At 42.9% G+C, this 25,953-nt stretch overlaps 1 protein-coding gene and 2 long non-coding RNA genes across 7 annotated transcripts in view; 2 read left to right on the top strand and 1 right to left on the bottom strand.

Annotated features, from left to right (window-relative positions):
- The window catches only part of LOC144027302 (EEIG family member 2-like), a 124,536-nt gene continuing 98,583 nt past the window's right edge, over positions 1-25,953 (top strand). For 2 of the 4 annotated variants that reach the window (XM_077534706.1, XM_077534704.1), the window contains exon 1: positions 2-299. In XM_077534706.1, the coding sequence (XP_077390832.1) occupies positions 154-299 (146 nt within the window). In that variant the 5' untranslated portion in view covers positions 2-153. Of the gene's footprint in view, positions 300-25,953 lie in introns of all 4 variants that reach the window. The other 2 variants (XM_077534707.1, XM_077534709.1) reach the window with 2 other exon arrangements.
- Positions 4,419-8,939, top strand: LOC144027308 (uncharacterized). Its single transcript, XR_013285430.1, has 2 exons — positions 4,419-4,585; positions 8,515-8,939. It is a non-coding gene; the product is annotated as an uncharacterized LOC144027308 (long non-coding RNA).
- The window catches only part of LOC144027307 (uncharacterized), a 15,857-nt gene continuing 990 nt past the window's right edge, over positions 11,087-25,953 (bottom strand). The window contains exons 2-5 of one of the 2 annotated variants that reach the window (XR_013285429.1): positions 13,297-13,537; positions 12,623-12,776; positions 11,642-11,795; positions 11,087-11,450 (exon numbers count right to left, since the gene is read on the bottom strand). This is a non-coding gene — a long non-coding RNA (uncharacterized LOC144027307). Of the gene's footprint in view, positions 11,796-12,622; positions 12,777-13,296; positions 13,538-25,953 lie in introns of both variants that reach the window. The other variant, XR_013285428.1, reaches the window with a different exon arrangement.

Below are 25,953 nucleotides of genomic sequence, written 5' to 3'. Positions count from 1 at the left end.
AGTGCTTCGGTTTCAACTTTTAGCATGGTGAACGACCTGAACGAGGCTAAGCTGCTTCCCCATCTTCCTACAACACATCACTGTGTTGGTTACCTCTGCACAATGGACGGCAGACGACATTAAACATCCATCTCAAGAGTGTCGAGCCCCTGTATGGATTTAATGATGATGAAAAAGAAGAAATTCAAATTTAAGGTGGATTTTGAGCTGGACGAGCTCTCGTCGGTTCCATTTGTCAATGGGGTGCTCTTCTGTAAAGTCAGACTCCTGGACGGCGGATTCTCCGAGGAGTCTTCTAGGTGAGATATTTGGCGTAATTCTGATTTACAAAGATGAATGGACCTGCATTTATTTACACCGCCGATACTTGGCCCAATTAGCTCAAAGGCCAATGATACCCATCTTTGGCAGTCTAAACTAAATAAGCCACGAGGGTTAAATGTAAGTAAATAACCAACCAAGATGTAGGTAAGTGTTATGTAAGTGCTACTATGTTAGATGATAGATGATAGGTCAACCCTCTCCTGGCTTCCAGGTAGCAGCAAAGCTTTAGCAAAGCAAAACTTCGTAATAGAATAATTATTTATTTTTGAGACATTATTATTATTATTATTATTGCATACAGGTAATGTTCATCAAGTTTGTACACCAGTTGTCAAAAGTAACAATACTGTATAACAACCTCGTTGGTTTAATTGTTAATATTGTTATTTATTGAATGCAACAAAAGAATTGCTAACTGGTGCCGTAACATTGCTATTTACAGTTATATAAATGGATTTTAAAGTACAAATGCTGGACTGGTGAGCTATTGCTATTTGTGTCTCTACCTATTTTTTATTTTAATTTTTTTAAGTCTACAGTGAACATAATTCACCATTTCCGTCCCAAGTTTCTCACGGTTACACCATGGACCATTAGCTCGTTTCACCTACCTGTTAAATCCAGCAGTTTTTCATGTCATGGAAGACTAAATTCATCCAGAATTTTTCTGCAAAGGTGGGACCAGAGGTGGGATGTTATCACCCAACACTTCAACCAATGTTTTGTTGCATTGAACACAGTTATGCATTATGGCAGGAGCTACTGCTGCCTTAAATTTGTACACATTTAGTCATCTGATTGCATGATGCTGCACACAGTTGTACTATATCATAATTTGCTGAGTTCTGTGTAAAAAGCAGAGGCTGAGATAAATTCATAATGTATGATTTTTTTCCCCCCAGGATCTCTTTGTGTAAGAGGCTAAAACCACCCTTACGTAGTTATTTCTTCTTATTGCAATGATCAAATTTGTATGTTTCAAGTAGTTCCAATGTGCTGTTGTTGCCATTACAGTACCCTGTTTTTGTACCTAAAAACAAACATTATGAACTGTGTGAGCATTGAGGCGTTTGACTTTTGAGGTACCATTGTCATGTTTACAGAGAGAACAAAGGTGAAATCACTACCTCTTTGCACTCTGAGCATGTAAGCCCACTTTTTGCTGGCTTTTTACTCCCCCGCTGTCCTATATGTTCGGGTCAGATAAAGGTTGGGGAGTTTGAAGTCAAACCGTGAATTTGTCATTTGCTGCTAGGCCAATGTCATCACTGCATCTAATGATCTCAAATTCTGTGCAGATGTGAATGCACACTTCATACACATCAATGTCCCGCTTAGGTAGGTCCCAAGTGAAAGGGACATGCAATCAATCCTGCCAGTACCTTTTATTCCTCTGATGTAACAATTTATTTGGAAGCCCATTTAAAAGTAGCTATTAACAATAAGCAAAGTTGTCATAGCACTACTAGATATTATATTGACACTCATTAGGCATCAAATTAGATTGCAATCAATCAATCAATCAACCAACCAACCAACCAACCAACCAACCAATCAATCAATCAATCAATCAATTTTTTTCACTCTAAAATAAAAGAAATGAAAGGGGACAGAAAGAAGTAAAACTTGTTTTGTCTGCCCCTAATCAACACACACAAAAAAGAATCAACACAAAATCAATGACAGCAAGCAGTCAAGACGCTTTTGGTATTACAATACTACCAAACAATTCAAAAATAATTCAACTGCATGTCCTTTGATGATATATATTTTTGCAGTAAATATGCTTTTATACATTTTTTAAAAATACAAATAGATTGAGAAGATTTTGTTTTACAATCCAAATTGTTCCATAGACTGACACCTTGAGTTGAAATACATCGTTCTTTTTGTTTTGTTCTGTATTTAGGTTCAGAGAAAATGTATATTCCTCTTAATTTATACTCACTTTCCCTTTTTATAAATCTAGTTTGTATATTAACTGGTAGAATTTCATGGTAGGCTTTATACAATATTTTAAGGCGGTTAAACTCCATCAATTCATTAAATTTTACAATATTTAGTTGTATAAATAGTGGATTTGTGTGGTCTCTGTATCCACATCAATCAATATCTTCCTGTTTAGGGGTGGGTATTGCCAACAACATCACTATACGTATCAGGAAACAGAGGTCTCGATACGATACGTATTGCGATACATACGTATCCCAATACATGATTTTCATCTTCAAGGCGATATGTATCCTGATATTTTACATTAATTTACTTGCATTTTATTATAACAGTCATATGTAGGGGTGTTAAAAAAAATTGATTCGGCGATATATCGCGATACTACATCGCGCGATTCTCGAATCGATTCAATAATCGAATCGATTTTTTTTATTTTTTTTATTTTTTTATTTTTAGGATTCACACCTTGAGCATGGAAGAATGTTATATGAACGGAACATTAAGCCTTAATATTTTATTTTAATGCTGTTCAAACATGAAACAGATTACAACCTCTATAAGACTGAAATTTCAGATTAATAAATAATACATTTTCATATAAATCTTACACTCTACAAGCGTACTGATTAGTATTTTCTAAATTTGAATGAAAAAAAATCGCAACAATCGACTTATAAATTCGTATCGGGATTAATCGGTATCGAATCGAATCGTGACCTGTGAATCGTGATACGAATCGAATCGTCAGGTACTTGGCAATTCACACCCCTAGTCATATGTATACTTAAATGATATGTTTAGTATGCTGGATGGCAAAAATGTTTTTGTTAGCAGCTCTTCTGGTTTACCACCTAGCGGCATGCCTGGTCTAAATATGCACATACTCCAGAGCAAGGTGCAGCTTTCATAGATACACCGGGAAACTTTATGAATAGGCATGGGCTGATATGAGCAAAAATATCATCCATCCATCCATCCATCCATCTTCTTAACCGCTTACTCCTCACAAGGGTCGCGGGGGTTCTGAAGCCTAACCCAGCTGGCTTCGGGCAGTAAGCGGGGTATACCCTGAACTGGTTGCCAGCCAATCGCAAGGCACACAGAGACTTAACAACCAGTCACACTCACAAGCACATCTAGGGACAATTCGGAGCGCCCAATTAACCTGGCATGCGTGTCTTTGGAACGTGGGAGGAGACCGGAGTACCTGGAGAAGACCCACGCAGGCACGGGGAGCACATGCAAACTCCATCCAGGAAGGCCGGAGCCTGGACTCGATCTTGCGTCCTCAGTACTGGGAGGCGGACGTGCTAACCACTCAACCACCCGCAAAAATATCAAAGTATTAAAATTACAGCTCTGAAATTTGCTTATTTTAAATCTTTGGAGAAATAAAAAGAGCATTTTCTTCATGTAACACATTCTATATTTTAAACAAAATATAGGAAAATGGGTACATTAAGAAACATGTACCATGTTAAAGTGTATGGGACAGCTCAGGACATTTTTTAATATGTTGTTTGGAACGATATAATATACACGACAAAATGAGCGGCTCGTCGAGTCAAAACATATTAAAAGAGTATTTCCTTATTTTTTACTTACCCGTGCAAAATCTGGCCATTTGGCGCGCTCTAGCGGCCGAATCGGATATTACATCAGCGGAAGAACGGAAGTCAGCGTCTTTGCTTTGCCAGTGCAAGCTTATGACCGCTGTGTGTTTTATCATCAACTGAATTTCTACAATGCCGTCTCGTTGCGTGGCCGGATTTTGTTGTAATCGAAGGGAGGGTGGCGAGAGCCTTTTTCAGTTCCCCCAAGATGCAGTTCTTCACGAAAAATGGACAAAGCAAGTACAACAGACGAGAGATAAATGGACACCTGACTCCACAGTCAGTGTTGTACAGCGCACATTTCGAGGAAGACTCGTTTGACCCGCTTCCGGCCCTGAAGCTGTCACTTGGCTATAATGTGGGGTAAGAACTACAATCTAGAAAGTTCACAGCACTTATTTTAGCAGCTCATGGCAAAAATAACCACTGCCAAATTAATATACAGTCAATGAAAAGGTACCAATTTCTAATGAGGAACTGCTAGCTTTCCATTTGTTGTCTATTTTATTTTGTATTATGTATTGTGCTGTGCATATGTGTTGAAGGCATCATCACGCCCAAGTTAACAGCACAAACTTTGTTTCAGATGGTGGATGAGATGCTTATAGAGTGAGTATGAGTCGAATGAAACTGCAACACAGGCGACATGTTTGGAAGATGATTTGGGTGATGTATCTGGTGTTTGCATCCAAAATGTGAGTAAATTTATTGTACAATATACATGATTGATAACACACTAATTTATGGAAAACCAAATTACTCACCCCACCGAGTGTTAAAATTTGTCATGTACATGTAATTTACAAATGTATTGTACATTTTTCAAAGAAAGAAAATGGCTGTATAGGTGTAAATATTACCTGGATTAATTACAAATCAACTGAAATATTGCAAGCCTTTTATTGTTTTAATATTGCTGATTATGGTTTACCCCTCCGTGAGCCGGCACCTTAACGTGGTGGAGGGGTTTGCGTGTTCCAATGATCCTAGGAGCTATGTTGTCTGGGGCTTTATGCCCCTGGTAGGGTCACCCATGGCAAACAGGTCCTAGGTGAGGGGCCAGACTAAGAACGGCTCAGAAGACCCTTATGATGACAAATATCTTTGGAGAAGCGTTTCCCTCGCCCGGACGCGGGTCACCGGGGCCCCCCTCTGGAGCCAGGCCTGGAGGCGGGGCTCGCTGGCGAGCGCCTGGTGGCCGGGCCTGCACCCATGGGGCCCGGCCGGGCACAGCCCGAAGAGGCAACGTGGGTCCCCCTTCCCACGGGCTCACCACCGGTGGGAGGGGCCAAAGGGGTCGGGTGCAGTGTAGGCTGGGTGGCAGCCAAGGGAGGAGACCTTGGCGGACCGACCCCCGGCTACAGAAACTGGCTCTTGGGACATGGAATGTCACCTCTCTGGCAGGGAAGGAGTCGGGCTCCTCCCAGGTGACATCACTGGTGTGCGAGGCCGAGAAGTTCCGACTAGACATAGTCGGACTCGCCTCCACACACAGCTTGGGCTCTGGTACCAGTCCTCTTGAGAGGGGTTGGACTCTCTTCCACTCTGGAGTTGCCCATGGTGTGAGGCGCAGAGCAGGTGTGGGCATACTTATTGCCCCCCGGCTCGGCGCCTGTACGTTGGGGTTTACCCCGGTGGACGAGAGGGTAGCCTCCCTCCGCCTTCGGGTGGGGGGACGGGTCCTGACTGTTGTTTGTGCATATGCACCAAACAGCAGCTAAGAGTACCCACCCTTTTTGGAGTCCTTGGAGGTTGTGCTGGAGAGCGCTCCCTCTGGGGACTCCCTCGTCCTGCTGGGGGACTTCAACGCTCACGTGGGGAATGACAGTGAGACCTGGAGGGGCGTGATTGGGAGGAACGGCCCCCCTGATCGGAACCCGAGCGGTGTTCTGTTATTGGACTTCTGTGCTCGTCACGGTTTGTCCATAACGAACACCATGTTCAAGCATAAGGGTGTCCATATGTGCACTTGGCACCAGGACACCCTAGGCCGCAGTTCGATGATCGACTTTGTAGTCGTGTCATCGGATTTGCGGCCGCATGTTTTGGACACTCGGGTGAAGAGAGGGGCGGAGCTGTCAACTGATCACCACCTGGTGGTGTGTTGGCTCTGATGGTGGTGGAAGATGCCAGTCCGACCTGGCAGACCCAAACGTATTGTGAGGGTTTGCTGGGAATGTCTGGCGGAATCCCCTGTCAGAAAGAGTTTCAATGCCCACCTCCGGCAGGGCTTCTCCCTTGTTTCGGGGGAGGCGGGGGACATTGAGTCCGAATGGGCCATGTTCCGCGCCTCCATTGTTGAGGCGGCCGATCGGAGCTGTGGCCGTAAAGTGGTCGGTGCCTGTCGTGGCGGCAATCCTCGAACCCGCTGGTGGACACCAGCGGTAAGAGATGCCGTCAAGCTGAAGAAGGAGTCCTATCGGGCCTTTTTGGCCTGTCGGACTCCGGAGGCAGCTGACGGGTACCGGATGGCCAAGCGGAACGCGGCTTCGGCGGTTGCTGAGGCAAAAATTCGGACATGGGAGGAATTCGGTGAGGCCATGGAAAACGACTTCCGGACGGCTTCGAGGAAATTCTGGTCCACCATCCGGCGTCTCAGGAGGGGAAAGCAGTGCACCGTTAACACTGTGTATAGTGGCGATGGGGTGCTGCTGACCTCGACTCGGGACGTCGTGAAGCGGTGGGGGGAATACTTCGAAGACCTCCTCAATTCCACCAACACGTCTCCTCTTGAGGAAGCAGAGTCTGGGGACTCTGGGGTGGGCTCTCCTATCTCTGGGGTCGAAGTCACTGAGGTGGTTGGAAAGCTCCTCGGTGGCAGGGCCCCGGGGGTGGATGAGATCCGCCCGGAGTTCCTAAAGACTCTGGATGTTGTGGGGCTGTCGTGGTTGACACGCCTCTACAACATCGCGTGGACATCGGGGACAGTGCCTCTGGATTGGCAGACCGGGGTGGTGGTCCCCCTTTTTAAGAAGGGGGACCGGAGGGTGTGTTCCAACTACAGAGGGATCACACTCCTCAGCCTTCCTGGTAAGGTCTATTCAGGGGTGCTGGAGAGGAGCGTCCGTCGGGAGGTCGAATCTCGGATTCAGGAGGAGCAGTGTGGTTTTCGTCCTGGCCGTGGAACAGTGGACCAGCTCTACACCCTCCGCAGGATCCTCGAGGGTGCGTGGGAGTTCGCTCAACCAGTCCACATGTGTTTTGTGGATTTGGAGAAGGCGTTCGACCGTGTCCCTCGGGGAGTTCTGTGGGGTGCTTCGGGAGTACGGGGGGCCGGGCCCCTTGATACGGGCTGTTCGGTCCCTGTACGACCGTTGCCAGAGTTTGGTCCGCATTGCCGGCAGTAAGTCGGATTCGTTTCCGGTGAGGGTTGGACTCCGTCAAGGTTGCCCTTTGTCACCGATTCTGTTCATAACTTTTATGGACAGAATTTCTAGGCGCAGCCGAGGCGTGGAGGGGTTCCGGTTTGGTGGCCTCAACATTGCATCTCTGCTCTTTGCAGATGATGTGGTGCTGTTGGCTTCAACAGGCCGGGGCCTTCAGCTCTCACTGGAGCGGTTCGCAGCCGAGTGTGAAGCGGCTGGGATGAGGATCAGCACCTCCAAATCCGAGACCATGGTCCTCAGTCGGAAAAGGGTGGAGTGTCGTCTTCAGGTCGGGGATGAGATCCTGCTCCAAGTGGAGGAGTTCAAGTATCTTGGGGTCTTGTTCACGAGTGAGGGTAGGATGGAGCGGGAGATCGACAGGCGGATCGGTGCAGTGTCTGCAGTGATGCGGACTCTGTATCGGTCCGTCGTGGTGAAGAAAGAGCTGAGCCAAAAGGCAAAGCTCTCGATTTACCGGTCGATCTACGTGCCAACCCTCACCTATGGTCACGAGCTGTGGGTCGTGACCGAAAGAACGAGATCCCGGATACAAGCGGCCGAAATGAGTTTCCTCCGCAGGGTGTCCGGGCTCTCCCTTAGAGATAGGGTGAGAAGCTCGGTCATCCGGGAGGGACTCAGAGTCGAGCCGCTGCTCCTCCGCGTTGAGAGGAGCCAGCTGAGGTGGCTCGGGCATCTGGTCCGGATGCCTCCTGGACGCCTCCCTGGGGAGGTGTTCCGGGCATGTCCCACTGGCGGGAGACCCCGGGGACGACCCAGGACACGCTGGAGAGACTATGTCTCTCGGTTGGCCTGGGAACGCCTCGGGATCCCGCCGGAGGAGCTGGTTGAAGTGGCTGGGGAGAGGGAAGTCTGGGTTTCCCTCCTGAAGCTGCTGCCCCCGCGACCCGACCCCGGATAAGCGGAAGAAGATGGATGGATGGATGGATGGATTATGGTTTACAGCTCAAATATCCTATCTCAAAATATTAGAATATTTCCTCAGACCAAGTAAAAAAAAAAAGAAAAAAAAGCCATAACATTCTAATTTTCCGAGACGGTCCTGTGTTGTGTGCAAAGTCCTGGGGCAGCCAACATTTCATATGTATTTTTTATTTGAAATATCAACATTCACAATTAGAATTCAATCTAATCACAACATAGTGGGAAAAAGTAGAAATAGAAATGAAAGTTAATTCTAATTATTTTGCATATATGCACAACATGATTAAATAATTCAATGGGTATATTATTATGTACAGAATACAGAATATGTGGAGGATCTTAAGAAGATTGTGGAGACCATCTGTCAGAGCGCCAATCTGGATGAGGACACACTCCTTGAAAGCTGCCGCTGGACCAGGAAATGCAGAACGAACGCCGACCACTGTGTGCAGAGTTTCAGAAGCCAGACAAGGCAGAGGCTGTGCGGTCATACAATTCGCACTTTACTTACCGTTAACTTTTTCAGTGGAGTAGTAGCTGAGTTTTAGACATGACAATTTCAGACTCGGATATTGGATTTTGTGACCAATTGTAGGAAGCGCAATGAGCTACTGCCTTTCGATATATTTTTTTTATTATTATTTTTTTTTGTGTGTGGGATGAATCACTGGATAGTTTGACTGACGACTCGCAAGGTGCAATTTGTACATTTGTAAAATAAAATTGTAAATTTATAGGCATAGCTGATTGTTCTCTATTTGTTCATTTATAATTTGGATGAAAAGAAAAAGGCATGTATTTCTTTTGTATAATTGTATTTATTTATATCATATTTCGTGGTATCCTTTGTAGTCATTCGATGGAAATGTTCTTTTTACTGACACTACACAAGAAGGAATCGGTAAGTGGTCTGCAAGACTTCCACACTGAGGCACACTGCTTTGAACGTCCAGTGATGGGTGATGCACTGGTTCTGCTGCGCTCCGAACTCTGACAGCAAACGCTCTCCTTCACTGTTGACATTGCTACACAGTTACCACAGGAACACCTGCAAAGCACAAGCAACTTTTTTTTCCCCCAGCCATTTATAACATTTACAAAGAATTTGTTCATTATTTGTGAATTACTTGGATTATGTATTTCAAGCACTTTAGGAGAAAAAAACTGTCATGCATCTGACTGGTATGAGGTCAATCTAATTTCCAAAATGCATGTTGTAAACTTTTTCCATTGTGAATTGAGTCTCACACTGGTTGGCATGTGCCAATGTAAAAGGGGCAGTGGTGGCTTCACTTCTTACGACAGCAGGTAAGCAGCATTTAGTTTATGGTTTGCATTTTATGATGGATAAGTTCTATTTTGCTACTACCAATATAAATTATCTTTTTACTATAACAAGCATAATAATTTGAGTGTATTGGACTAAACCAAGCTACATTTTGGCCACAAAGCGCTTGCTATTTCGCCCATACAAAAATATAAACAGCATTGTTAGTCCATAATTTCCTTTTAAAATGAAGAGTAAGATTTACCATTCTGTGTTCTGGAGCCTGCCGATGTCGTCCTCTACCTCGGCAGTTTGAAACTGGTCACAGCCACCTTCATTGTAACGCAGACGACCGGACACAGTTGCACCAGCACCTTCATCAAGAAAAGGCTCAAACCCATACAGCTGGATACATTCCTGGGCTGAAATATCTTCGTCTGAAGACTGCTTGTGTAGTCGGGGACGTCAAATTCCAACTCTACACTTGATAGCGAGTCAGAAAGCCCCTTACTATCTGGATAGTATCCTCGTATTGTTTTCGCCAACTTCCGTACTCGTGGTGACGTCACGAGTGTCCCGGCTCGAAAAAAGCGGGCGTCGCCAGTAAGCTGCCATGTTTTGGAAATTCACGATAAATATCTCATTTTTACAAGCACTTGTCATTGCGTTTTTAACACAGTAATCATTTAAATCATATTATTTATACTTGTACTCGTTTAAAAAAAAATACTTTTAGGGTGACTTTTTTCCGTGTCCCATACACTTTAAGTTCATAAGTAAATATATGTTGATATTCTTCCTCTGTTTTAATTTTTTTTTAGCAAGACTCAATGTCCAATCTCTGGTAAGCTATTTTTAGAACAGAATTCAGTACCTCCATATAAATTTTTTGAGCACACCGCTACTCCTATTATAGTATGTGTATTGTTGTATAGTATTTGCAGTGTTGCCTTAACGCGTTACTGTTCCTCAAAAAATTTGCTTTCCAAAGTAACTATTAGTCTAACGCGTTACTTTATTAAAGTAGTCTGATTAAAGTTACTGTCCCGAGATTCAATGCGTTACTCCACATTTTCATGAAGAAGGCAAACTATCTCCCTGTTGTAACAGTCACAAACAACTGCCGCTATCTCCAATTGTATCTGATTGCAGACCGCAGAACGGAACACTACAGCAGTACGCCCCCAAGCACGGAACACTCCTCCCCCAGCGGAACACTACGCCCCCGCAGGCTACGGGTAGAGGACAAAAGTCGGAACAATACGCCCCCCAATCACGGAACACTCCTCCCCCAGCGGAACACTCCGCCCCCGCAGGCTACGGGTAGTCTTAGAGGACAAAAGTAGAAACTTTATTGCAAAAACCACACAAACGTACCACATACGAAACAGACTATTTAGAAACAGAATAGCAACTTAATGCAATTAATGGCGCGACAAACTAAACTTTATTGCAACAAACACACAAACGTAGCACATATGAAAAAGACTGTTTCCACAAAATTATGAGGTGGAAATAGTATTTTAAAGCTGGTTTAATTGTGATATACATACAAAATGTTATTTTTTGTTAGCTATCTTTAAAATATTTTTTTCCATAAAGGCCTACAACAAGCAATACTAGGTGGTATATTTATGACAAAAAGTAGCCTACTTCATCATTTTTCACAAAATTCCTCTCCAAACATGATTTTATGATACATGTAAGCATTATGTAATGTACATGCTTCTGTAACTTCAAATAACCACTCCCATTTTTTTGTTTTCCAAATCACATTTATTTTGTGACATAAATTTATGCAGTTGCTGCAGCGTCTGTGAATGTTGTAATCTGAATAAAAACCAATGAGTTCTCCTCTTTTTCCATGTCCCCAGAACCCTTTATATTTTTTAAATATAGAATTGCATTGGATGCAAGGGGTGAGGCAATAGGGGATCCTGTACATCTTTTTAAAATCAGGTGAAAATGCACTCCAGTTGACGACACCTGGTAGATAGATAGACATACAGACAGACAGTCAAGTCATCTTATGTATATAGTGCTTTCAAACAGCCTTAGCTGTCACATAGATAGATAGATAGACAGACAGACAGATAGATAGACAGACAGACAGAATTATTTTTTTTTTCATTATCTTAACCACTTATCCTCATGATCCCCACTCCCTCACAACTTACTGTCTAGCCACTGAAAATGTGCTTCCCTACGAAATGATTCTTATCTGATGATCATCCAGAATCGGGTGCATGTCAGGGCCAGCACGTGGATTGCGCCTTCGCCATCATTGAGGACAGCAAGAATCAGGATGGACCGTAAAATCTCCTCTGGTAGCTGTGAACATAACCGCATAAACTAAAAATAGACTGGTCTTCATCATCAATATGATCATCATTATCTTCTTCGAACAAGAGTAGTGCAATGAAGAATTCCTTATCAGCATGTTTTTGTAGCTTTCACATAATTTGTTTATATTGTATAAATGTCAGAGCCACATGATTCTCTGATAAAGATGCAATATTAAAGTCTCTACTCTGTGTAGTTCTGTTTGACTAGCCAGTGAGTGTATATCATCAGTTCATAACTGTGCTTCACCTCCAAAATTTAAAATACATAAATAAAAATTGTTGCATGTATGCCTGACAGATGGAAGCGACCACTCTCTCTGCAGAAGGCTTCTTGACCTTGGTTGCTGACATCTGACGTTCCTCCTTAAGTTCAAGGGAATGGGATTAATTATATGTTTTGGACATGTATACACTACAATGACAATTTGCATAGATTAATTGGGGTTTGGAAAATTCTGTCCATTATTCTTACCTTGGCATTCTCATCTATTTTCCTCTTTCTGGAAATGCGAGCGAGCCTTATTTCTGTGCATTAGGTTAGAAAAAGCTTTTCAAATTTGAAAGGTCTTTCTTTAAAAGTCTGTGTCATTTGTTTAATTGTAATTTTCTATATAGAGTACTAGTGGCATCCATTACTTGGCATCAGTATCAGTGAGTACTTTTTAGGTTGTACCGAAATGTATTTATCATTCACAAAACTAACAATACATTCTTTTTCATATTTATATAAATTGTTTACCATGGCAACTAAGAAAGAATTGCCATATTGACAAAATTTAAATTGATTATAGTGGACTTCAAACTACAACATACCTTCATGACAAATTGCCGTCTTATCATGAGTTTGCAGATGTGCCACAACATATGCAAACTCTCCACCTTTGGCACAAATGCTGCATCTGTATCGGTTCAAGCCTTCCAAAATGGGTGCTGGTAGGTGTCCATCTTTATAGACGGTTCGATGAAGCTGAGTGCAAATTAGAACACATTTTATTTGTATAAATCTTTTGTCATCCGACTGTAGAATTGGGCAATTACAATCCAAAAACATACCAACATAAATACAAAAAACTGGACTCATGTAAAGATTTCTTAACGTTCATGCCACAACAGAGTAAAATTATGTTATTATTCAAATCCCATCGATACATTAATGGTAATTAATTACGTAGCTACGCTATACAGGCCTATCTGCTGCAAATATGTGATGTATTGGGCTTACACCATTTTGCATTATGTACAGCGTCATGGTGGATTCCCCATTTGCAAGTTACTACTTTTAGGTCATCATATTGTACGGTACACAGGTTCAAACTATTGTTCCATGTGAAATAACAATTGGAATTCAACGAGAGAGATATGGAAGAAAAACATTGTGTTCCACTAAATCATTTCAATTCATTTTTCAAACTTTCTGTGCGGGAAACGAACTTTTCTTTAGCGACCTATGTGCTAATGTTCATTAAATAAAATACATGTCCACTTACTTTCTGCTCCCGACTCGTCTTATTTCGTGTCGTCCCCGGGAACTTTTTGAGAACTAAGAGGTTGTGATAATGGATGGAATGATTTCGTTTCGTAGTTCTCGTGGCGACCGCTCGCTGCAGAGAAGTTGAGAACAACACTACTGGATCACGACAGCAGCGTCACTTTCCGTCAATCAAGAGCATAGGGGCGTTCCGTTCCGTTCCGTTCCGTTCCGTGGGCGTTCCGTTCCCAGTCTGCGGTCTGCAATCAGACCAAGTCATTGATCACCACACTGAATTCAGCCATGGTCTGGTCGTGAATGGTTTGCATATTCAAAACAAAAGTGATGATACTTTTACTACTAGTTTTATTAACCAACAGGCACACAACTCAACAAAAAAAAGTGTACATTATGGACCATAAAAGTGGTAAAAAAAATACAATAATTTATTTCCATCCTGGTCCGTGAAGCATTATGGGATGAGGTCGTCTCCGCCCTCTCGCAAGGGGGAGTGACGTCAGACAAGTCACGTTTTCAGTAGTGGACCGGATATCGCGTGGCTGTGAATCGGTTGCGAGTGAGGCTTTATGGTTTTCATAACAATAGCAAGAGTTCTGCGCCGTGCTCTACTTGTTTTGTTTACATTTCAGTAGCATCACTATTCAAGCTACTTCCGTGTTTACAGAGAGCTAGCAAAGTAGCGCTCAGAGACGCTTCATTCCCCGGATGTTGTAAACATATGCAAAGACGTTACGCACCTTGGGGGGGAGCCGACAGTCAACGCCGTGCTCGCGACACGGCGCGCGCGCGCACAACGAGTGACAACATGCAACAGTGGAGACCGTTAGCAGAAGCCGGTGCCGTACATCTCGGTATTTCCCATTGCTATCGAGTCCTCTCGGTGCACTTGTATGTCCCGGGCCGGTGTTCTGACAAACCAGCATACCCGTCGAAGTAACATACCTCACACATCTGCGCACGCGCTACGCATGCGCATTAGGCAATTACGTCATCACGCTGTCGAACTCGTCGGAGCAGCATACCTCGGCTGACAAGTAAGTAAAAGTATGCAATAACTGATTATTTAGAACTGCATTTTACTTCGTTTTGTAATTATTTTATATAGTGAAAGTATTTTATTCAGAGAGTAAGTTTTGTTCTGCAGTTAGCGTCGTGGATCACTGTGCGTTATTATTATGGCACAGCGGCAGTTAGATGCTTGTACTGTACTACACTTATTCAAAAACAATTTTGGGGCTTCACTAATGTGTGTTTTTTCTTATTTTAAGGTGCAATGTGAATTCTGTCTGCGCACATGCTGAATGTGCAGAATAACGTTTTTAAGTGTAAAAAAAAAAAAAGCAACTTAAATTGCTGACTTGCTACAGCCATCGTAGTTTGGAATCTTTTGAGACGTAGGTTGTGTAGTTTTTGTCACTTGATGTTTTTGTACTTTTAGCAAACTGGCAACGTGTATTGTAGTTTGTACATAAAATATGTTTCATAGTCCTCCTGCATCGGTTTTCATTTTGAATTCAACAATAAAGCTCATTTTTTTCGAGTCTTCTCAAATGTTTCTTTCAAAATTAAGCAATGGTGTTCCAACTGGCAAATTCTCTCACAGCCTGCAAAATCTGTTCAATTAAATCTAGACAATTTTCTGTCATGTAGACAACTATCATACATAATGGTATCGCTGGAGCCAATACAGTATTTTGTTGTTTGATTATAATGTTGCCTTTTACATTAATTAGAAATGACAATTGTGTCACCTAGTGGGCAGTTCGTGTGCAAGTCATTATAATGTGCATTCAGCCTCAGTTTGGTGAGGAAACTCATCCGCGCCTGCATATGGTTTTTGTTTGATTTATTGACAACAGTTTGTTTTGATATATAAAAATGTTTTCGTATGACGACCCTGTGCACATAAGCCTACACCTGAACGCAGCAGTCAGCAAAATGAACACAACGGAATGAGACACAAAGACTTAAATCATCTAAAAATACAGAAATTCATGCAAATCGTTTGTGGGAGCGCGTTGGCATATTGTCCTCTGAAGTTTTAATGTGGCTCTATAGTTGGCCTTATTTTTTCTTGACTAGTAAACTAAGGCAACAATGTGCTGTGGTTGCCCATTTCAGCCATCAAAACAACATACCGATGTTACAATCAGCCGTCAGAACAGCATGCTCGTGTTAAAACTAACTATACATATGCTTCTTTGGTAGCTCTAGTGTTTTAAATATGCATCTGTGTTTAGCCTAATTGCAGTGTATTATTATCATTTAAGGGATCGTCGTAACGTAGGAATGCTATTCTGACTACGTATGCTAGCCCGGTAGAGGCAGCCGTCAGATCAGCATACGGGTATGCTGATCCGACGAGGTATGCTGATCCGACAGAACACCGGCGTTGGTACTGCGCGCGAGCCAAAAAGAATAACTCCCGTGACGATCCAATGCATGGATTCAAACGACACAGGTATGTCCCACAGCCAACACACCAGCTATGCTAAAAGCACACTGCAAGTATCTCATTTCTCAGTTTGTGGCTCCCTGTCAATGTCTACAACTAGCATGAGCAGCAGATAGGAGAACTGAGACGTGCCCGCGATTACGTCATCAAACTCACAATGAACGACAGCCCAAAAAACAAAATATAAACAGTTGTGATTCTGTGGTCATCGTGTCTCAGAGAAAAAACAAACAAAAAAGATGTCATACATTAACCAAAAATGAATGTCATGGCAAAAGAAAAACAAAAATTTTTAAAAACAAAAATTGTTGATTAAAAAGGGAAATGAACTTTTGGAAATATTTTTTGCATATATTAAGTGGTTAAAATGTGTTTGATAGATTTATTGTTCCATAAGGTGGCTTCATATTTCTTTTGGCTGGACGGTAGGTTTATTTCATGTCTTAAATTTATGTTTCTGAAATACTTCACAATGTGCACATATTCTGTTTAATTGTGTTGGTGTCTGTCTAAAGGTTAAATATTTATATTTAACATTAAATTATCAACCTTTTGTTTTCCTGATCCTTATTTTGAAGAGAAAAAAAAACAATTATAACTGTCAATAACTACTAATAAATATTTAAACTGATACATTTTTCACTCATATCGCCCAGCCCTTTGTTGCGGTATATTTAAATAATTGATTCAAAATATAAAAATATAGAAGACATATTTGTTGTTGTTCACATTTGTAGATACTGTAAAAATTTGTGGTGTTTTAAGATTAATGTTTACAAGCAACAAATGTCACTATAAGTTGTGAATATTGAAATGAATCGTATCGAATCGAAAATTGTATTGTTCCCAAACCTAATCGAACCGTTCTGTTCTGAAAGATAATCGTTTTTCAATCGAATCGCAACCTGTGTATCGAGATACATATCGAATCGGCCTCATTTCAGAGATTCCCACCCCTAGTTTTCAGCATGCACGAGTCGACTCAAGTGTACACACTGGAATAGCGGAACAAACAATAGAGGAATTAAGGGGATTTTCATTTTCAACCTGGATAGATTTTTATTTTTTGTTTTATAAAAAGTATTTACAAGAAGTCAAGAGAGACTGCCTATTTTGTTTTTCATTAAAAAAAAACTTTATTTTCATGTTAAAAATGCACTTTCAATAAAGTATTTGGAACTCCGTTTCTACCGCATTATTTTCATGTTGAGATGGTGTTATCGGCAGCTGCTGTAAGTAACTAAAAAAGTAACTTTTAATCTAACTTAGTTACTTTTAAAATCAAGTAATCAGTAACGCAATTTAGTTACTTTTAAAACCAAGTAATCAGTAAAGTAACTAAGTTACTTTTTCAAGGTAACTGTGGCAACACTAAGTATTTGTAGAAGATTTATAATGAGGACTGTGAGTTGTTGTAGTTCACAACTCTTACGCTCCTCTCCAGCAACCCATTACCCCATACCGAGAGGAATAGATAAAAAGCCAGGCTGACAGCACCTCAAGGGTATTGCTTTTTCTTAAATTTGCATACTGGCAGAAATGACTCAGATGATTTGGATGTTGATGACTCATTTGATGTCAGCCTGCTAGTCAGCAATCTCAAATGAAAAAAGACAAACAGTTTAATTTGTAATGTTTTTTTTTTTTAATTCGCTCTTCTGACAACTTAAGGGTTTGGGGCTGAGAAGGTCAAAAAGTTAAGCCTCGGTTTCATCAGAATATAATACATTTGGGAGCTCTGGTGTCTGGTATTTAATTTAATTTTTTTTCCCCACAGTTGTAGGTCCTAGGTTTTCAAAAGTGCTCAGATTCAACAGACTCAAATTTGTACATAAACTTTGTTCAGATTAATCGTTACGACGTGTAGAACTTAGCGGATGCCATATTTGACCAGCACCCTCATGCTCCAAGCCTCAGCTTACAGCTCGCTGAACTTCAGTGACGTTATTATCATCAGGCAAATAAAACATGTCTATTGCTAAGATTGACACATCTAACTATTAAACAAACAGTGGATCAAGTTTGATAAACTTAAATGCAAATAACCAGATAACATAAGTATACTGTACGTATCTTCTTTACCATACAAGGTGGCACATTGCCTGAAAAGTAGGGGTGGGAATCTCTGACATGAGGCCGATTCGATATGTATCTCGATACACAAGTTGCGATTCGATTGAAAAACGATTATCTTTCAGAACAGAACGGTTCGATACGGTTCGATTAAGTTTAGGACCGATACAATTTTCGATTCGACACGATTAATTTCAATATTCAAAACTTATAGTGACATTTGTTGCTTGTAAACATTTATCTTAAAACACCACAAATTTTTACAGTATCTACAAATGTGTAAAAAAAGAACAACAACAATGTCTTATATATTTTTATATATGGAATCAATTATTTAAATGGACCGGAACAAAGGGCTGGGCGATGTGACTGAAAAATGTATCAGTTTAAATATTTATTAGTTGTTATTGATAGTTATAATTGTTTTTTGTTTTTGTTTTTTAATTCAAAATCAGGATCAGGAAAACAAAAGGCTGATAATTCAATTTGAAATATAAATATTTAACCTTTAAAAAGACACCAACACAATTAAACAGAATATGTCCACATTGTGAAGTATTTCAGAAACATAAATTTAAGACATGAAATAAACCTACCGTCCAGCCAAAAGAAATATGAAGCCACCTTATGGAACAATAAATCTATCAAACACATTTTAACAACTTAATATGTCCAAAAATATTTCCAAAAGTGCATTTCCCTTTTTATTAACAATTTTTGTTTTTAACAATTTTAGTTTTTCTTTGCCATTACATTCATTTTTGGTTAATGTATGACATCTTTTTTTGTTTTTTTAATCTGAGACACGATGATGACCATGGAATCACTACTGTTTGTTTTGTTTTTTGGGCTGTCGTTCATTTTGAGTTTGATGACGTAATTGCGGGCACGTCTCAGTTCCCTGCTGCTCATGCTAGTTGTGTACATTGACAGGGAGCCACAAACTGAGAAATGAGATACTTGCAGTGTGCTTTCAGCTTAGCTGGTGTGTTGGCTGTGGGGCATACCTGTGTCGTTTGAATCCATGCATTGGATCGTCACGGGAGTTATTCTTTTTGGCTCGCGCGCAGTACCAACGCCGGCCCGGGACATACAAGTGCACCGAGAGGACTCGATAGCAATGGGAAATACCGAGATGTACGGCACCGGCTTCTGCTAACTGTCTCCACTGTTGCATGTTGTCACTCGTTGTGTGCGCGCGCGCGCGCCGTGTCGCGAGCACGGCGTTGACGGTAGGCTCCCCCCCAAGGTGCGTAACGTCTTTGCATTATGTTTACAACATCCGGGGAATGAAGCGTCTCTGAGCGCTACTTTGCTAGCTCTCTGTAAACACGGAAGTAGCTTGAATGGTGTTGCTACTGAAATGTAAACAAAACAAGTAGAGCACGGTGCAGAACTCTTGCTATTGTTATGAAAACCATAAAGCCTCACTCGCAACCGATTCACAGCAACGCGATATCCGGTCCACAGCTTTACAAGCAATGTATCTAAGGATTCCCGGCGGATTTTGTATCGGTTGACAATTCTGCTACCGATACGGCCGTTTAGCTCCCCTTGACAACCGATGGTTCGGTCGAATCGTTTTTTTGTCCCACCCCTACTGAAAAGGCAGATATAATAATTTTCCTCAAAACTGAACTGAACATCTGAGTTTGAGTTCATGCTATTAATCTGAACTGGGTTGCCAAGTTCTTCTGTTTTGTTTGATAGACATATTGTTCTCAGAGAGGGGAAAGCCTATCATAGTCTGGTGGTTTAGTGAAAGGATTGTACAATTGTGGATAAAAACAGCATTTTCTGCAAGGTGGTTATTGATTCTTTGGGGTCCTAGGAGCCCATGTCAAATAACAACTATAAATATCAATTTGCAAGACTATGAAAATCAATAAAATGTGAAAATCCGCCTAGTATTTTTTAGGGATGTAACAACGGCAATATTGGGATAATGCGATACTAAAACTGCCACAATATATCATCGTCATCATGTCACAATATTAAAAGCAGTACATCTTTAAAAAGTCACGTTGATTTCCATTTGTGCAGCTCTAGCACCCTCTAGTGGCTATTTTTTATTTTATTTTTTTAGTGCAGTTTAATTTTCACAAGGCATGTTTTGGCTCTTCTATGTTTAAAATCCACACTAATGGTCAGATGAAGGGGAACGTAATATGCTTGTGAACCAAGTCGATATGTGGAGGAACTCAATATGTGTGCCTGCATTCGCAAGTACCGTAATAGGGATGTAACGATAAGTGCAATATCGTGATATTGTGATATTAAAACTGCCACAATATCGTCGTCGTCATGTCCACAATATTTAAAAGCAGCACATCTGTTACAAAAAGTCAGGTTGATTTCCATTTGTGCAGTTCTAGCACCCTCTAGTGGCTTTTTTTTTTCATGCAATTTAATTTTCATTAGGGATGTTTTGGCCCTTCTACTTGTATGTTTAAAATCTATACTAATTGTCAGATGAAGGTGAACGTAATATGCTTGTGAAGCGAGTCAATATGTGGAGGAACTCAATGTGTGCGTGCATTAACAAGTAAGCGCCTCAATAGGTGTTATTAGAGATTGTAGGTGGTTTATATGTACAGTATTGCTGTTATGTACAAAATCACCATATTGTTCTTTTTTTTTTTTTAGTATGAGCTAATTGTTTTACAATATTGTGACCTTTTTTAAATTTCGCCAAACTCTCCACAATATCGTGATAATTATTGTATTGTGAGCTTCATATCGTGACAATATAGTATCATAATGTTTGGATATTGTTACATCCCTAGTAAGTACATGCCTCAATATGACGTGACTGATTTGTTGGATCATTGTTCACCAGGTTTCTTTACACATTTGTTTGACTGTGAGTTTGAAGGAAGTTCAGGTTGTTGTTTTGTGAACTTTGAAAAACTGTTCTGTTGCTCTGCCCTAAAACAGTGTTGACGCATGTGAAGTTTTGGTCTTTGTAAATCTACAAATTAAACCCCTCATCGATTTGTAGAATTGGTATTGACTTTTAATCAACAAAGCTGCATATGAAAATGAAAGAGAAGCAAAACGAGCCAGTATATAAGAGATGGTTCAACCAACCTCAAAATTGATGCTTAAACCAAGCTTACGCTCACTGATCAAATAGGATTGTAGTGTGCCAAGAAATGTTGTGAGCTGCAGTAGGTACATGTTAACAAGCCCGAATTCCCCAAGCACACAGTGTCCAGCTGGCTGGGAGTTCCCTTTGTAACTGTCACATTTATCAGCCTCAGGATAAAGTCAGCACACGTACATCTGCTGCATCGTATTTCAAGTGAAAGCAGACTTCTATAGTTTCCAAACATGCTTTTATGTTTGCTTTTTTTTTTTTCTTTTTTTTTTAAAGAGCTCAGAATTGTTCATTCAGTAGTCTTACCGATTGAACTTCTTATCATCATTGCTCTTTTTTTTTTTTTTTTTTTTTTTGTGTGTGCGTGCGTTTGCGTGTGTGCGTTTGCGTGCGTGCGTTTGCGTGCGTGCGTGTGCGTGCAAATACGTATTAATTTATACTCATTAATTCACCTAAAGCCTTATAAATATCCCATTACCCTTCGCCTTAACCAGGTACTTCAGAATCTTGCCAGAGTCGTGAAGTTTAAATGGTCAGGAGACCAGAGAAAAGGTCAGAAAAAAATAAAGAGAAAAGAAAGATAAATCAAAGTGAAATCCAGCACCGACCAAACACTTCCTGCCTTCCCCATGATTACAAAATCAAAGTCTTACGCCAACCCCGGAAGCCTCTAAATTCCAGCAAATTTAGCGAGATCTCAAGAGACCAGAGGAAAAACTAAAGAGAGGAAGGAGGGAAGGATCGATAAGGCAGAGTGAGATCCATAGAAGCCAGTACATCCAATCCATCAAAGTGAAACCCAGCACCAACAAAACCCCTCCTGCGTGGTTACAAAACCAGAGTCTTATGCCAACCCCAGAAACCTCAAACTTCCAATAAATTGAGATCTCAAGTGACCAGAGGAAAAACTAAAGAGAGGAAGGAGGGAAGGATAGATAAAGCAAAGTGAGATCCACAGACACCATTACCCACTGATTCAAGGGGCTGTGGGAGGGAGAGGCTACTTCTGTTGAGTTTCAGTAGATGCTGGTGCGACGGATCTGGCATGCATAAGGACCACCACCAAAGAAAGAAGCCGTCAACCGCGGTCCAGCAAAGCGAGCACCGCCCCCCCGAAATCCCCAGGCCGCGGCAGCACCAAGGCCACCCCCAAGCCACCCGAGCGGACACCGGTCGGCGAGCCGACCCAGACGCCCGAAACACCCCCGCCCCAGCCCCGGGCCACATCCCCGAGCCCAAGGCTGCAGAACGAGGCCCAGCGGGCCCCCACAGCGCCCCACCGGTCCCCAGCCCCCATCCCCCCACGACCCACCCAAACCCGCCACCCGCCACGACCCAGGCCACACCACCCCCGGCCCCCAAACCCCCGAACACACCCCGACCCCCAACACCCAACCCCCCACCCATCCATACCTCCACCCCCCCCAAACAAGCCCCCCCAAAACGACCGCCAACCCCCCCGCGAGCCCCCCCCCCCCGGAAACCGGCACCGGGTAGCAGCGCAGAGAGGGAAAACGTGCCCACCCCACCTCCAGCCGTGCGAGAGTAGCCCAGCGGCGGGAGGGGGGAAGCGGAGGAGGAAGCACCAGGGGAAAAGGCGGAACACCAGAACACCGAGCCCGGTGGGGAGAGGCCCCGGTCGTCACGCCAGCGTACTAGTGACACCTAACCCTGTTACTGAGTCCGCCAGCTCGCCGACTGGCGAGCTCTACCCTTACACCGTGAATGTGGCCCCCACACAGTGTATATACAAGTGTGTGCGTGTGGTGCATTAAAATTGGGAGCAGGTGAGTCGGAGCATCCATCCATCCATCCATCCATCCATTTTCTTGACCGCTTATTCCTCACAAGGGTCGCGGGGGCTGCTGGCGCCTATCTCAGCTGGCTCTGGGCAGTAGGCGGGGGACACCCTGGACTGGTTGCCAACCAATCGCAGGGCACACAGAGACGAACAACCATCCACACTCACACGCACACCTAGGGACAATTCGGAGCGCCCAATTAACCTGCCATGCATGTCTTTGGAATGTGGGAGGAGACCGGAGTACCCGGAGAAGACCCACGCGGGCACGGGGAGAACATGCAAACTCCACCCAGGAGGGTCCGAGCCTGGACTCGAACCGGAGACCTCAGAACTGGGAAGCGGACGTGCTAACCACTCGTGAGTCGGAGCAGAGGGAAAAAATTTCCCCTACTCCGACACACCCACATCCCCCCAAAAAAATGAATATGTATATGTGTGGTGCATTAAAAAAGGAAATGGAGGGACAAAGTGGTGGGGCAGGGACACAGATGGGGGGGACCACAGCGCTGCCAGGCACTGCAGTCCATCCCCTCTGATGGCTCCCCGCCCCAACTCACCCCTCCCCTTGGACATGAAGTGCATTAAAATTGGAGGGGAGTTGAAGGGTGAAGACGGTGTTTCCACCCTTCCCCACCCCACCAAGAAATGTGTTGTGTGCCCTATGTGTATATTTACAAAGTGTATAGTGCAAAACTAGTGAAGTGAGTAAGAGGAGCGACCAGCGGGGCCTCACCCAACCCGGCGGGTGTAGGTGGCACGCCCGCCCCCCAGCACCCCCCCACCCCACCCATCTGGCACCACAATAGGCGGGCCGCCAGCGCAGCAGGGCTACTGGACAGCCCACCGGCCACCGGAGCCCGCCCGGGGCGCCAGGAGTTCTACCGGGGTGGGGCAGGCCTCAAATCCCCGCCCGGCCCCCGGAGCCCGAAGCCCGGGCCGGGGAGGGAGCCCCAGGCCCAGGGAGAGGGAGGGAGAGGGAGGGGGCGGGGGGCAGACAGGGAAGGGGGGGGGGGGAGCGGGGGGAAGACGACAAGAAGGCGAAAGGGCGGCTGTAGGGCAGGAGGGGGGGGGGCGACAAGGGAAAAGGGACCGGGAGGCAGAGGAGGATGGGCGGGAGGAGGCGAGGAGGGAGAGGCGACGGGGGGGAGGAAGGGGGAGGGTTGAGGGAGCCACGGGGCACACCAGAGGCCCACCCGCCCCGAACCGCGCCGCCGGGCACGGAGCAGCGGACCGCGCCGGGACGGCACCGCCCCGGGCACCAGGGAAAGCACCCCAACACCGCACCCCACAGGGGGCCCAGGGAGCGGCCAAGACGCAACCGCTACCGAGCAGACAACGGGGGGGGGGGGGCAGAACCACCCCCGTCCGACCACGGGGGACGGCGTCAAGAAAATTGACTAATTAGCATGCAGTAACACCAAGTGTTGATGCTTAGTGCCCACTAGAAATAAATCTTAAGGAGTTAGTGAGTAAAGTGTCGTATAGTGTGGTATGCTAGAGCCCACTAGCAGCAACTAGGTTCCTGACTATATAAAAATAAAAACAATCAGATACAAAATACCAAATACAGAAGCAGCGAAAACAGAAGTTGTAACGATGTGGTGGCTCTCGTTAACAGGCAGAATCTTGGCAGGATTAAGTTGCCAAATTAAGATTAAAATATTCTATGTACCTAGACCATATTTGTTTAAATCTTGATACTTGATTTGTATTTAAGGCAGAGATTTTTTCCATTGAGATATAATTTATTAGTAAGTTTAACCAGTGGTCGATATTCAGAGATTGTTTATTTTTCCAATTGACAAGGATTATTTTTTTAGCAATAGTAAGGGCTATAAATATAGATTGGGATTGTTTACATGGTAGCTCAGTTATTGTTAAGTCACCTAGTAAACACAATCTTGGAGATAAAGGAAGCCTACAGTTTAATATATCAGCGAGCTTTTCCAAGATTTTAGTCCAGAAATGCATCACTGGAGTACATGACCATAAAGCATGAAGATAAGTATCGGCAGTGTTTTGTGAGCACTGGAGACAAATGTCGGAGTCAGAGAGTCCCATTTTTTTCATCATTTTTGTGTTATATATGTTCTATGAAGTATCTTATATTGGATAAGTTGCAAATTTGTCTGTTTGGTCATTTTAAATACATTTTCACAGATTTGGGTCCAAAAGTCTGGTTCCGGAACTATAGACAAGTCTTTTTCCCATTTTAAAGTCGGTAAATACGTTTTATTTGTGTATAAAAATAACTTATATATTTTTGATATTTTCTTTATTGTTGTTGGAGAAAGCTTTATAATATCTTTAGCTAAGACAGGCAGTTGGAGCGTATCCTGAAGTGTTGGGATTTGTTTCTTAACCATACTTTTAACTTGCAGATAATGTAAGAAATTTCCATTTTTTATTTCATATTTCTGGACCAAGTTTGTATACGATATAAACTTATTATCTGAGAAAAGATGATGAAGGTGTGTAATTCCTTTCTGCTCCCATAAGCTTAAATGGAACGACTGATTATTAAGTTGAAAGTCGGGGTTATGCCAAATGGGAGAGAGCCCACAGGGCGCCAATTGGGAATTTGTAATTTCTAATGCCTTCCACCAGGCAGTCAGGGTGGCGGCTATCATTGGGTTTTTAAAACAATTATGTCGTTTTATTGATTTTGTAATAAAGAGTAAATCTAACAGTCTAAGATTATTACAATCCTTCTGCTCCAATTCCAACCAACAGTTAGTATCTCTGTTGGGTTGTGTCCATAGCACAAGATATTGTAGTTGATTAGCTATATAATAGTACATAAAGTTTGGTGCCTCTAAACCTCCTTTAGATTTACTTTCCTGAAGAGTAGATAGACTAATTTTGGCTTTTTTTTTATTCCAATAGAATTTTATGATAGCAGAGTCCAGCGATTGGAACCAGTTAGATGTAGGTTTAAATGGAATCATTGAAAATAAATAATTAATCTTTGGTAAAACTTTCATTTTTATAGTAGCTATCCGTCCTATTAAAGAGATCGGAAGATTATTCCAGCGCTCCAGATCACTACGGATACTATCCAATAGAGGTGGGAATCTTGGGGCACCTCACGATTCGATTGCGATTACGATTCAGAGGCGACGATTCGATTATAAAACGATTATTGATTTCCCCCCAGGCAGCAGAAAAAAAACAATGTATTTTGGCGCTTTTAATGTTTCGTACATTAGTTACAAAAATAGTA

The sequence above is a fragment of the Festucalex cinctus genome, chromosome 10 (assembly GCF_051991245.1).
Source record: "Festucalex cinctus isolate MCC-2025b chromosome 10, RoL_Fcin_1.0, whole genome shotgun sequence".
Lineage (NCBI taxonomy): Eukaryota > Metazoa > Chordata > Actinopteri > Syngnathiformes > Syngnathidae > Festucalex > Festucalex cinctus.
The sequence above is the reverse complement of the archived record's forward strand: the minus strand, read 5'-3'. Positions and strand labels throughout refer to the sequence as shown.